The sequence below is a fragment of the Caretta caretta genome, chromosome 12 (genome assembly GCF_965140235.1).
Source record: "Caretta caretta isolate rCarCar2 chromosome 12, rCarCar1.hap1, whole genome shotgun sequence".
NCBI classification, from domain to species: domain Eukaryota; kingdom Metazoa; phylum Chordata; order Testudines; family Cheloniidae; genus Caretta; species Caretta caretta.
The window spans coordinates 7,070,778-7,085,012 of record NC_134217.1 but is presented as its reverse complement, the minus strand read 5'-3'; the positions used below and the strand labels follow the sequence as shown (position 1 = coordinate 7,085,012).

Sequence of the window (14,235 nt, the reverse complement as noted above, 5' to 3'; positions counted from 1 at the left end):
AGAGTCAAAACCTATGGACACTTACAATAGTTGGTCCTTACAGTGTGGACACAAAAAACAAGTAAAAAAAAATCAAAAGCAAGTCTGCATTACACATAGCCATCTATCCGGGAATGGATTTATACACTTCATACCATTCCAACGTCAGCCAGGCAGTCACCCTAGGTCAGTCTTGAAATGTCTTTAGAATTAATAGTATTTGCAGACAAGCATTCACCTGTGATACAAATGCCACTCAGAATAAGTGATTATCAGTACATTTAACATCAGCGTTTGTTTAACCCTAAATTCATTAGCAGAAAACTCACAGTGTTAAATTAGAAAATACCAGCTCATCTCTCTTCCTCAGCTGAAGATGAAGACAACCACAGGAGACACTGATTCACTTCTCCTGCAGTGGAGACCCACCCCTTCCTGCAAAAATAGGTGGAGCCTGGTTGCTTGCCTGGTTAGATCTCACTGGTTGTATCTGCAGCCTGGCCACAATTGCTAGAAATGACACCCACTGGTTTTCTTAGCTAGGTCTGGCACGTAGGTGTGGCCTTTGTATCTCTTAGCCTTTAAACAGGTTTCAGAGTAGCAGCCCTGTTAGTCTGTATTTGCAAAAAGAAAAGGAGGACTTGTTTCCTTTTCCTAGTTAATAAATCTTTAGATAGTTTGACAGGACTGGCTTCAAGCTTTATCTTTAGTGCGAGATCTAAGGTGCAACTGACCTGGTATACATGACTGGTCCTTTGGGTCTGGGAGTAACCGGACTACTGTCTCAGAGTAGCAGCCGTGTTAATCCGCTACTCTGGAGGACTTGTGGCACCTTAGAGACTAACAAATTTATTTGAGCATAAGCTTTCGTGAGCTACAGCATCCGATGAAGTGAGCTGTAGCTCACGAAAGCTTATGCTCAAATAAATTTGTTAGTCTCTAAGGTGCCACAAGTCCTCCTTTCTTTTAGCCTTTAAAGCCTCTTTAAAGAAATGGGACATGTTAATTTATCCTTCTCCTTTGTCCACATGCTAACTAGATGTTTTTCCCTAGCAGAGATTTGCCTCCTGTATACAATGTCACTCTCTCTCTCTCTCTGTCAGCTGGTATAGGGCCAGATTCTGCTTTAACTTATGCACACTGGTGTCATACAGAGTAACCCAACTGAACTCAATACAATTATTCGGTCATGTTTAGATCTGTGTAATTAAGAGCAGAATCAGACCATAGTTACATCTAGAGTTATAAACCAACCCCCCTTCCCACTGTAGTCCCACTTTCTCACAAATAAATGCTATTTTTTTTGAATGGGCGGTGGTTACCAGTGTTGCACAATCTTGCTACACTTTGACAAACAACCAGGTAATGACTTTAAAACATCTGTTGTTTTTTCTTAGAAACCAAAGAATGTCTTTGTACTTCATGCACCACCCTTTTCCCCACATCCACCCACCCACATACCTATTCTCTTATCAGTTTTCTCCTTCTCAGCTGGAAAACTGATTTTTAAATGTGTTTTTTACTTCCTGCCTTTTGAATGACACTAGAATTAACTTGCTTATTTCATACCACAAACCTATCGTGCTGGGCCCTTTGTACACTAGTATAATGGAGAATCACAGCATAGTTCTGAGAGTAGGTTTGCTAGGCAGCAATACTTGGTGCTTAACGAGCTCTTTTCATCAAAGGATTTATAAGCACTTCATGAGATTATTGAAATGCCACAAAACTGATTCAGAGGAAGATTAGACAGGGAACCTGAAGCATGCAGCTGCTTAGTGACTTGTTCAAAATCAGAAAAAGCCAAAGGCAGACCTGTGAATAGAACTCAAAGTCCTCATTCCTAGAGTCCTGCCCTAACCACTAGACCAGCAGTTTTCAAACTCTCTGAGCTCAGCCCCCGCTTTCAGTTACAATTTTTGATTGCGTCTCCCCTGCAACCCAGACCAAAAAAAGAGGTGAGTTGGGGTGGAGGTGGCACCCGCCACACCAGGCTGAAGTCCAAGCTGCCTGGCGTCACCGCTCCCCCCAACATTCCTCCATGACTCCTGCACTAGACCTGTGAGTTGACTGCTGTTACACAGAGCCAACAAAGGGAGCACAACACATTGTGTATCTAGGTCTTGCAAAATATCTGCTTTAAAATATGTGTTTCTTAGCAACAGAATAACTGGCTCTCTGGATGAGGGGAAAGCGGTGGACATGTTATTCCTTGACTTTAGCAAAGCTTTTGACACCGTCTCCCACAGTATTCTTGCCAGCAAGTTAAAGAAGTGTGGGCTGGATGAATGGACTACAAGGTGGATAGAAAGCTGGCTAGATTGTCGGGCTCAACGGGTAGTGATCAATGGCTCCATGTCTAGTTGGCAGCTGGTATCAAGTGGAGTGCCCCAAGGGTCTGTTCTGGGGCCAGTTTTGTTCAATATCTTCATTAATGATCTGGAGGATGGCGTGGATTGTACCCTCAGCAAGTTTGCAGATGACACTAAACTGGGAGGAGAGGTAGATACGCTGGAGGGTAGGGATAGAATACCAAGGGCCCTAGACAAATTAGAGGATTGGGCCAAAAGAAATCTGATGAGGTTCAACATGGACAAGTGCAGAGTCCTGCACTTCGGACGGAAGAATCCCATGTACCGCTACAGACTAGGGACCGAATGGCTAGGCAGCAGTTCTGCAGAAAAGGACCTAGGGGTTACAGTGGACGAGAAGCTGGATATGAGTCAACAGTGTGCCCTTGTTGCCAAGAAGGCCAATGGCATTTTGGGATGTATAAGTAGGGGCACTGCCAGCAGATCAAGGGACGTGATCGTTCCCCTCTATTCGACATTGGTGAGGCCTCATCTGGAGTACTGTGTCCAGTTTTTGGCCCCACGCTACAAGAAGGATGTGAAAAAATTGAAAAACGTCCAGTGGAGGGCAACAAAAATTATTAGGGGACTGGAACACATGACTTATGAGGAGAGGCTGAGGGAACTGGGATTGTTTAGTCTGCAGAAGAGAAGAATGAGGGGGGATTTGATAGCTGCTTTCAACTACCTGAAAGGGGGTTCCAAAGAGGATGGATCTAGACTGTTCTCAATGGTAGCAGATGACAGAACAAGGAGTAATGGTCTCAAGTTGCAGTGGGAGAGGTTTAGGTTGGATATTAGGAAAACTTTTGCACTAGGAGGATGGTGAAGCACTGGAATGCGTTACCTAGGGAGGTGGTGGAATCTCCTTCCTTAGAGGTTTTTAAGGTCAGCCTTGACGAAGCCCTGGCTGGGATGATTTAGTTGGGGTTGGTCCTGCCTTGAGCAGGGGGTTGGACTAGATGACCAGGTCCCTTCCAACCTTGAGATTCTATGATTCTATTCTATGATTCTGTGATTCTATAAGAGGAATTAGATCAGATATTGAGTGTGAGAGCACTTGGAACATAGCAATTTACACATAAGTTACAATGTTGGCCTAAACACCTTGGTCGAGATCCTCAAAGGTATTTAGGCACTTAACTGCCTTTGAAATCAATGGAAGCTAGGAACCTAATACCTTTTGGGATCTGGACCCTGAAAAATGTCTCAGTTCACTCCCAGAGTTCTTCCTCCCCCATCTTGTGCAGTACCTGATCTTGCAGCTGGACAGACACAGCAAGTTCTTCATTCTGCCGTGCAGAAAGTTTCTCCTGCAGTGCCAGCAGCTCTTCCTGCAGCTGCAGCTTCTCCTCCTGCAGCTGGGCCATAGACTCCACCATCTTCTGGATCATAGGAAACTGACGTGCTCCTGACAAGCTGGAGCATTTCCCACCGAAGAATCTTCCGCCTGCAACAAGAAGAGTGTTAGCATTACATTTACAAAGCAGCAGGTAGGTGTGAATGTATGGAGGTTGTCGGACAGACGCACGCCAGGAGAGGCCAGTAAGTGTGGACTAAAAGTAGGACCCACTAACTGACTAAAGTGGAGCAGGATATGTGAAGACAAAAAGAAAAGGTCCATAACAGCAGTGAAAACCCCAGATTCCTTCCTGAGCAGCACGGGCTAAACATGGTGTAGATGCAGAGGACCATTTCATGACTCCAGTAACCACCCGCTGCTCCAATCAATGCTCTGAGGGAAAGAACCAGCAGTGAAGCTCGGGGCAGTTCTGCCGGCCCCCAGAAGGAGCTGCAGGGATGCTCCAGATACAGAAGATGAATCATTTGATTGGAAGCTTTTTCCTGAAATAAGTGCGTACACCTTTGAACAGTAAGTTGTTTGAGAGTTCCATGCACACTGACAGACCCAAAACAAGGCTGTGATTCTGTAAGCACGTATGCATGTGCCAAACTAGTCGTGTGAGCGGTCTCACTGAGCGTAGCAGGACTACAGAGTACCCCCAGAGTAAAGTCACACGCATGCTTAAGTGCCTGTAGGATCAGGGCTGAAGAAAGTGTCGCAGAAGGCATTTGAGACAAATCCTGACAATTCAATACCTTCAAATATTTTTTTAATTGTCTTTAAAAGATGTTCAGTTCGTCATAGATGGAAAATGGTGGCCACTGAGCCAATGGAAGCATGTGGGGAACAGTGTTCCATGCCCAGAGACGCAATGTCAGCAATGACACAAACGTCACATCTCCACAGTCACAACCCCCCAGGAAACTCCCTGTTGGCGTTTGGCTGGTGGAAAGTACACTGTGAGCACACAAGCATGTGATGTTCATAAATACCCCACTGCTTCTGAGCCCCGGGCTGAGGAGTTCATCACCTGCTGACTTCCACATTCCTGGCTCCACGAGCAAGAAAGAAAACACACAGACAGAGCCCGTGATTTCATTTAACACGTAAAAAAAAATGCTTTGGGGCAAACTGAGGAAAATAACCCAATACACCCTTCACAATGGACAATAGTTCTACCAAGAAGGGGGGCTGAGCCAAGGGGACTACAAGGCATTTCACTCTTGGCTGTGGCCAGCAAGTGAAGGAGAGCACCAGCCACAATCCAAAGCATGATACAAAAGGCTATCTAGTGAAGAGAATAATACTGAGAGGTAGTAAAGCAATCTCCTTCCTCCATGCCACATGCCGTAATCTCCTAACAGTGCTCCATGGTCACATCTCACTCATTTTCCCCACTCAGCTCCTATTTGTAACAATCTGGCCCTACAAAACAGTAAGGGCAGGTCTGGTCTGCAGCTCCTATCGACATGTCTAAGTACTTACATTGCCCTCATAATGGTAGTATCTAAGCACCTCAGAGTCGTCGGTGGATCTTATCCTCACAATACCACTATGAGGCAGAGAAGTACTATCCCCCTTTTTAACTTTACAGATAGATTCAATAACTTGCCCAAAGTCACATACGACGTCTGTGGCTGAGCCAGGACTCAAACACATCTCTCATAAAGGCCTTGTCCAATGACCTACCCACTAGTCCACCCTGCCTTTGCAAGGCCCTTATTTCTACCCTACTCTCAAGTCCCTCAGGTAATGTCAGGCTTTACTATTCATATTTTTTAATTCAGAAGAACAAAAAAAAAATTGCACGAACTCCTACATTCAGATGCCTTGATCGAAAACCAGTGGCAGGTGAGGGAGGGTCTGACAGTGGCTGCAATTCACAGTGGACAAACAACCTGGAAAAGTGAGGAGTTGTGGGAGGAAAGTGCCCTGCTATTTTCTCACTGCGCTGCCTTCATGGTAAGAGAACTGATGCCATAAGAGACTCAGCAGTGAGGAAACAAAAGGCACCTCACAGCTCCTCAGGCTTTGTTGTTTTAACTTAAATTAATTATGAAGGGAGCATTATTTTTTGGAAGCAGGTTGTGGGTGGCTTTATATGGTTTATATTATATTTGGGCTTGTATTTTTGATTGGAGAAAGGCTGCAGATATCCCCTATTATATAGACATATATGTTCATCGAGACCTAGCTATGCATACATTGTAGCTCTTGTAACTAACCCTTAAAGTACTTGCTAATTCCCAGGTGAAAGTAAAGGGACTGGCTAGTTCCCAGGATTTGGGGTGACACTACAAGGAGGCGCTATGGTGGTGAGGAGGGAGAATCTGTGGCCATAAGAAAGAGAGATTGGGTCAGGATTCCAGCCTGCCATGAGCCTAATACTACCCTGCCCTGCCTCTCACCTGGTTTAAATAAGCCCTACTGGAAATGACACAGTTCTGTGGCTTTAAGGGCAAATAATGGGGCTAGTAATTGTCTGGCTAACTGCAAGCAGCCGAAGTTGCTTGCTTTATGAAAAGCGTATTTATCAGAAGAAGCTGCTTTTGCTGCAAAACTAAATTTTGTTCCCCGTAAGCATTTGGTAGCTCGGTCTCTTTTTAAGACACGTTTGGACCACATGGAAGTGTTTAATATACCAGCTGTGGGCCTTTGACGTGTCTAGAGAAGTTATGAGATAATGGTGTAAGCAAAGGGCTGAAAAGCAGGTATTGAGTTCTAATCCTAGCTTCGTCACTGATTTGGTGTGTGACCATGGCCAGTTCGAAGACGTAACAAGATCCAATGGCTGAATTCAAACTAGAAATAAGATGCATGCCAAGGGTTGTGGTGGATTCTCCATCACTGGAAATTGTTTAATCTAGATTGGACGTTTTTCTAAAAGGTATATTCTAGTTCAAACGGGAACTAATTTGGGAAAGTGCTATGGATACAGGCGGTCAGAGCGGATGATCAGCCTGATTCCTTTTGGCCTTGTAGTCTATGAATAGGGCCAATATTTTCACAAGTGACCACTGATTCTGGGTGGCATTTTGCCTTAATTTTTGGATGCTTGAGACACCTTGAGAGTGACTCAAGTTGGGGGTCCAAAAGCAATGTGCACTTTTGTTGGCTTTTAACCTCTCTTAGTACCTGAGTTTCTCTGTATGTAAAAGAGGGATAATATCTACCAGATGGGATAACATCCACCAGATGGGATAACATCCACCAGACGTTAAGAAAAGAACCTGTAAAGTGATATATAAACGCAAAGTGTTGTTCCTTTTGGAGCATTCTCACCTCAAAAGTGTTATCCTAGGTTTAAAGGAGATGTCAGGGCACATATGAAACCACTGTGTATCTGTGTGTATTATCCATTTTAATCCTGTGCTGGGACACTGAATCCTTCTGCTAGGGAATATAAACCATTCCATTTAAAACCATGGCAATTGTACCCAACTTAATTCAAACAAAGCGTGGCATTTTTCTATGCTTTGAACATGTTCCCCTTTGGTACAGGGTATATCATCTGTTCCAACATGTTATTCTCCAGAAACCATTCTTGGGAAACCGGAGGCTTGGAAAGGCAGGTCTGCCAATGGAGCAGGCTGGCCTACATTATATAACTTACCACACGGACTTACTGGTTGGGAACCTAATTACACAGCAGTATTCTATGTATGCTAGAGTTCAAAGCTAGGCAGACACTTCATACTGTGAGTTACACACACACAGCTAGCTCTGCAACACAGACTTCCATGCTTGTTCTGAAAAACTTTTAAAGTGGACATCAGTGACTTCCACAAAGGCTGCAGTAAGATGTGTACAGTACCCAAGTATTCACAAAACATGTTGATTATGTACAGGGCAGATCAGACCATAGGATTTATATGGGGCATTTAACACTGAAATTGTTTAGAAGGTGCTGAGGTAGCCAGCCGTTGATGTGCAAAGCATACAAATGAAATCTCCTGTTATTTCAACACTTTCTGGCTTTTCAGCTTTTTATAGCTCGGGCCCTACCAAATTCACAGCCTTGAAAAACGCATCACGGACCGTGAAATCTGGTCTCCCTCTGCAAAATCTGGTCTTTTGTGTGCTTTTACCCTATACCATACAGATTTCACGGGGGAGACCAGTGTTTCTCAAATTGGGGATCCTGACCCAAAGGGAGTTGCGGGGAAGGGGGGGGGTCACAAGGTTATTTTAGGGGGGGTCGCAGTATTGCCACCCTTACTTCTGTGCTGCCTTCACAGCTGGGAGGCTGGAGAAGGGCGGCTGTTGGCCGGGCGCCCAGCTCGGAAGGCAGCGCCCCGCCAGCAGCAGGGCAGAAGTCAGGGTGGCAACACCAGGCCAGGCCATCCTGACTTCTATGCTGCTCCTGGCGGGGGCTCTGCCTTCCGCTCTCCAGCTGCCCAGCTCGGAAGGCAGCGCCCCCACCAGCAGCAGGGCAGAAGTAAGGGTAGCCGTACCGCAAACCCCTCCTCCCCCCCTACAACTCCTTTTTGGGTCAGGACCCCTACAGTCACAACGCCGTGAAATTTCAGATTCAAATAGCTGAAATCATGAAATTTTACGATTTTTAAAATCCTATGACCGTGAAATTGACCAAAATGGACGTGAATTTGGTGGGGCCCTATTTATAGCTGACTGTGTGGTATCTTGAGCCTCTCTATTTGGCATCTTGCCAACCATTTGCCAGAGAATGGGGAGCGTATAAAGCAGGAAAGCCTGCTTCACCTACGAGCAAAGCCAGTAAAAAGCTCAAGGAGCATTAGCAGATGGAGGGATCAGCAAAGTTCAGAGGAGCCTTTTGCCTCGGGTGGGCCCAGCTAGAAGAGCAGCTAAAGGCTTAGCGAAGCGGCAGGGGGAGCAGGGGCAGCACAGGAGGAAATAACTCAGCAGCAGCAGGGGGGTTCAGAGAAGGGGGTACCACGGACTTGTGAAGATAAATTCTAGGTCTAACTCACTGTATACTTACTCCAGCTACGTCATTTTCACACGCTAGTTCCCCTGCCTGAGAAGAAAGTTGCAGTTCATGTGTCTGCCTACTCTTTGCATCACTGTTTGTCTCTTGGAACCTGACATCTCCAGCTGGCAGGCCTTCCCCCTTTCTTAAGCTCCTTCCTGTTTCTGTCACTGAGACGCCTCTTCTGTCTAACATGCTTGGTGCTCTCACGCACACGCTCTGTCCTGAGGCCCGCTCAGGGCGGAGAGAGACATCTCCCACAGATAACCCAGTAAGTTCTAAACCAGAGTACAGCAGGGAGTGGCTCACTCTGGTGTGTCTGGACAAGCCCAGGTAATGAGTTTCTGATGGAGAAAATAAATAATAGGAATCAAAATCCAACTTGCAGCACAGTTTCTGCGTAGCTTCTTCCTCACCAGGGACACGAGGCCTGAATCTGCACAATAGGAATAACCCCCAGAAGTCAATGGAGTTAAACTGGCATGAGTGGATAAGAATCAGATCTGCCATTTCTCTCAGAAAGGTGAATACGCTTCCATGCACCTTTAGTGAAAAGCTCTTCCTTCACCTCCTTTTCCCTGCCAACAGACTCCAAGCCTGAGGAGACACTTACATTCGCTGGACTCTTGTACGAGCAATGTTGCCTCTGGAAGGATGGGAAGCGGGACAAAAGGAGCAATAAGGACTCCATTTCTGCCAAATCCACATTGTCCACTTTGGAAGTTAACCAGCGAGAGGGATAAAAAAGCTCCGAATAACCATCAAGAGTAGACCAGCCTCTTGAACACATTACAGTGGACACTGTCCTCAGCACTTGCAGGACAGCAAAGACGAGGTCCCACATTTGAGCTGTCAGTTTAACTGCGTAAGATTCAGAAGAGCATCTGGGCAAGAAGCAGCTTTCAAAGCAAGAAGTATAATCTTCTGAAATGCCATTTATCTCCTCTAGTGGGAAGGGGGCTGAAGACAAAACCAGAACATTTAAACGAGACCCAAGAGCACAGGGACACGTGCCGGCACTACTAGGCGAAACAGACACAGAACAGGATAAAAACTCAGGCCGAGGGGATGCAAGAGAGCAGGGATGAAGAGGAAAGGAGGCGGCAATGCACTCGGAGGGAATAGGTGGTTATAACTGTGCTGTGATAACATTTCCTTAAAAGACAAGAAATAAACAAGATCATTCTGCTTCAGATCAAAGGTTAGATTCATCTGTCAGTGACCAAGCTCAGCTCATTTTTGTTACCTGCCTGCAAACACCTGGTTTGCATTTGATCCCTCTTGAGTCAAACTGATTCCCTAACGAGTAATCAGTTTCTATTTATATAAAAGAATCATTGCATTAGCTGTGAGCTGAGGAAATTCACTTACCCCCTAGCTCATTTCACTAGGAAGCAGTTTCTTTCTGATTGTGTTGCCTTAAGACAGAGATCGGCGTAAGAATTAATGGCCACCAATTTTCATGCCTCCCCCTTTACCTGTTTTCTCAAAGTTCATGCTGCAGGCTTCCTGGCCCTGTGCTCCAGCGTCCCAGTTGAGAGCAGACCCCGGCCTCTTCTCTATGCCCAGCTTCTGGGTCCTACACTGAGTCTGTGGCTGATGATGCGTCTCTTCGTTCTTCACCTGACTCTTGTCCTTGCACAACTTGTCCTGCAAGGCCTGCATTCAAAACACAACCATTTTCCCTTTAAAGGGCATTGTAACTCAAGAGGGCACAAACCATCCCTAGACTTCTTATCACAGACTGAGCGAGATTTTGACTGAGTGAGATTTTGAAAGGTCACCCTGTGCCCCAGGGTATTGAAATCATTACAGGTACCTCAGTATCACACAGTATTTCAAGATATATTTCTGCTGTCTTCACATCTTCTTTGCTTCCCTGCACCACTCTGATCTGGTCAACTCCCTGCCTGCTAAACCAAACTCCTTCCATTGTCATTCCAACCTAATCAAACTCCAGCCTGTGCCATCCCACTAAAGCCATCGGTGCCCTCTTCCCCAGTGACCTCCTATGTTCTCCCACACTTTCCCTCCAGCTTTCAGCTCTCATCAACCTCAGGTTTCCAAAAGGTCAGTCACAAGGCAAAAGACAAGAAGCAGCATACACATGGTCTCAAATACAAACTACAGACTGGAAATCAGCATCTCTCATCGCGGGCATTTTTCAAAGTTCTGAAAACTATTTTGGAGAGAAAGGAACAAGGAGAAGACAGGCAGGGGACAGAAAATTAGATGGCAATGTAAGAAAAAAGTGACACTAATTACAGTGACTGAGGCGGATCCATTCATCGCATAGCAGGTGATTTCCTGATTGCAATCAGGCGAGCCAAGCCAAGGTTGATGGGGAAAAGGAGGAAGGGGAAAAAAATCCATTTCAGCAGGAAAGAAACCAGACAGAGTGAATCAGAAACCAGCGACAGAAAAGATGCATTAAGTCCTTTAGTCCATGTAGCCCCAGACATGGTTCCGTGCAGGGATTATTCCTCTCACTAAATTTGCTGGTGTTTTGTCCAGCCTAGTTTCAGATCACCCAAGCAATGAGGCTTCCACCACGTTCCTCAGGAGACGTTACCAGAGCTTTACAGATTTCAGTGTCAGGAAGTTTTCATTGACATTCAATCTCGATTTTCCTTTCCTTAATTTCATCCCATTCCTCCTAGTTACACCCCCATCCTTGAACCACCTTAAACAAGTCCTCACTCTCCTTAATATTTGAATCCTATTGGTAGATAGTCATGTCCCTTCCTACCTTTGTTGTGGTTTAGCCAAAATGCACATGTTTAGTTTAGTCTGTCCTTTAATCTAGCCTCATAAATCAATGCCTCTCACTTCTAAATCACATTTACTATTCTCTGTATTCTTTCCAATTTGCCAGCACCTAACTGGTTGAGAGGGACCCAGCCCTGTACACAGTATTCCAGTTGGCGTAGTCGTTCTACAGACTGTCAACTCTGCGTTCCATCACATGTTGTTTCTGAATTCACGCTGGCTTTTTCTGCTGCTCTATCATACTGTAAGCTCATTTCCGTGGGCCATTTAACTACAATGAGCCACTGTTCAGAGGCACGGATTTGGAGCAAGCCTAACTTCTAACAGTTTTACCCAAGTATAGCAGATCTGGAAGGATGCAGAGAAATAAGGGGATTATAGTAATTTATGTAACAATTATTCAGTACCCTGAAAAAAAAAATCTACATTCTTCTCCATTCCAGCCTTCTCCTTTCTGCTACCCTAGGAAGGATTACACTGTTTCTGGTGCGGTGCGAGGACTACCTTAACGGCCTGCAGACAGGACTGTGAAGCTGTTTCTACAGGGACAATTATAGGGATTTCTCCGCTGTAGCTCTAATGCCAGCACTAACAGCGATGCGGGCACGAGTGCAGGCCGGGCTCTAGCATTTTCACCCTCACGTCGTCTAAAAGCAAGTGGAGATGACAGAGTGGTAACAGCACTCTCTCCTTTGCTGTCACCAGTGGAATTGTTCTGGGGCTGGAGCAACGTTGGAAGGTTTTCTGGAAACGGTCAGCGTGGACAAGGTTTTGGTGTAATCTGTTCCCTGACTGAGACTTGAGAATTTTCCCCCACCCCGTTCAGAAGCTACTTTTACGAGTTACACTGTATCTATAATGTTCTGAAATAGGCAAGTTTTACCGGTAAAACTTGGTAGAGTAGACCAGGCTTAAGATCAGAAAGCCCTGTACAATAGGTGAGCGGCGTCCCACGAATAAGTCCCTGCCCTGAAGAGCATAAACCTGAAAGGCATGAGTGAGTACAATACTCAACACAAAATGGTGAATGGTTATTACAACTGGAACGTTTCTGAATTTAACTTCAAGATGAGGGAGAGCAATTCTCAGTCCGCAGCCAGAAAACAATACGTTGCATTTCTATAGTACCTGTCATCCCGCATTCACGAAGCACTTTACAAAAGGTAATTTCTGAAGCTATACTACGCTCCTGTGAAACACATAGGTATTGTCTCCATTGTATAGAGACATGGATTAAGTGGATAGCCTTCAAGGGAAGCAGTGGGGGCAAAAGATCTATCTGGCTTTAAGATTAAACTCGATGAGTTTATGGAAGAGATGGTATGATGGGATAACATGGTTTTGGTAATTAAATATTCATGGTAAATAGGCCCAGTGGCCTGTGATGGGATATTAGATGGGGTGGGATCTGAGTTACCCAGGAAAGAATTCTCTGTAGTATCTGGCTGGTGAATCTTGCCCATATGCTCAGGGTTTAGCTGATCGCCATAATTGGAGTCGGGAAGGAATTTTCCTCCAGGGCAGATTGGAAGAGGCCCTGGAGGTTTTTCGCCTTCCTCTGTAGCATGGGGCATGGGTCACTCGCTGGAGGATTCTCTGCTCCTTGAAGTCTTTAAACCACAATTTGAGGACTTCAATAGCTCAGACATAGGAGAGAGGTTTTTCGCAGGAGTGGGTGGGTGAGATTCTGTGGCCTGCGTTGTGCAGGAGGTCAGACTAGATGATCATAATGGTCCCTTCTGACCTAAACATCTATGAATCTAAGTGACTTGCCCAAAGTCCAGCAATGAACGAGTGACAGAAATGGAAATAGAACCCAGGAGTCCTGACTCTCAATCCTTTGTTCTAACCCCTCCATATGAAATTACTACCATCATCTCCCCCACCCATGACCCATCTAATCAGTAGTTAGTAAACCCTATTGCACAATCTTAGATTTGGGATAAGGTATATGCAAAGCATGGGCTGGTTTTTTTGTTTGCTTGTTTGTTTGTTTTGTCTTCTTCCTCCCTTGAATGATTATTATATAGCTCAAAAGTGACACCAAAAATGTTATTCTTAACAGTTCCACTAAATCTTTACCACTTCCTCAGTGGATTTGGTTTCCTGACACATTCCAGACAACTGAGATATATTTTCCCAACACCCTTTCCATCTCCACTCAGGGAATAAAGCATTACAACAAAGTGCCTTTACACAGCAGAATAAATTGTATTTTGAAAAGAGACAAGCTAGCTTTAAAAATCTGGCACCTAAATCTAAGAAAAGGAGTACTAGTGGCACCTTAGAGACTAACCAATTTATTTGAGAATAAGTCTCTAAGGTGCCACTAGTACTCCTTTTCTTTTTGCGAATACAGATGAACACGGCTGCTACTCTAAATCTAAGAGTGATTTTTTTTTTAATTAGCTAGCAGTTGCTCCATAGTCTAAGTTCCAACCTTATTCCTTAGAGGATTTTCTGCTGTGAGAGTGGTGGTCGTACTAAGTTCAATCAGCTGTGAGTTTCACAATGAGGACACTTATCATATTCCCCCCAAAATGCATCCTCCTGGGAAACGCTGAGATCCCTACTGCTGATTTTTGGTTTGGGATCCTCTACTGATGGTGACCCTGATCCTGGGCTGTGGCTAAGATGAGTTCAGTGCAGCCCTATATCTAGGGAGCACAAAGATGACTGTAAGCAACCTTTATGCCTTCCAGATTTTGGAACTACAGGGGATTGATTCAGCCCTTGACACAAGTTAGAGCAGCCTAGGGGCTGCTGTGACTAACATCCTGCCTGCAACAGTCCCCACAGGCGCCCCCAACAGATCATAATAGCCCGAATGCAGAGCATTC

At 45.2% G+C, this 14,235-nt stretch overlaps 1 protein-coding gene across 7 annotated transcripts in view; it reads right to left on the bottom strand.

Moving 5' to 3' along the window:
• KIFC3 (kinesin family member C3) overlaps positions 1-14,235 on the bottom strand; it is a 75,147-nt gene that overhangs the window by 26,110 nt on the left and 34,802 nt on the right. For all 7 annotated transcript variants that reach the window (XM_048816536.2, XM_048816542.2, XM_075118312.1 and 4 more), the window contains exons 4-5: positions 10,105-10,285; positions 3,584-3,780 (exon numbers count right to left, since the gene is read on the bottom strand). In XM_048816536.2, coding sequence (XP_048672493.1) covers positions 3,584-3,780; positions 10,105-10,285 — 378 coding nt within the window. The remainder of the gene's footprint in view (positions 1-3,583; positions 3,781-10,104; positions 10,286-14,235) is intronic.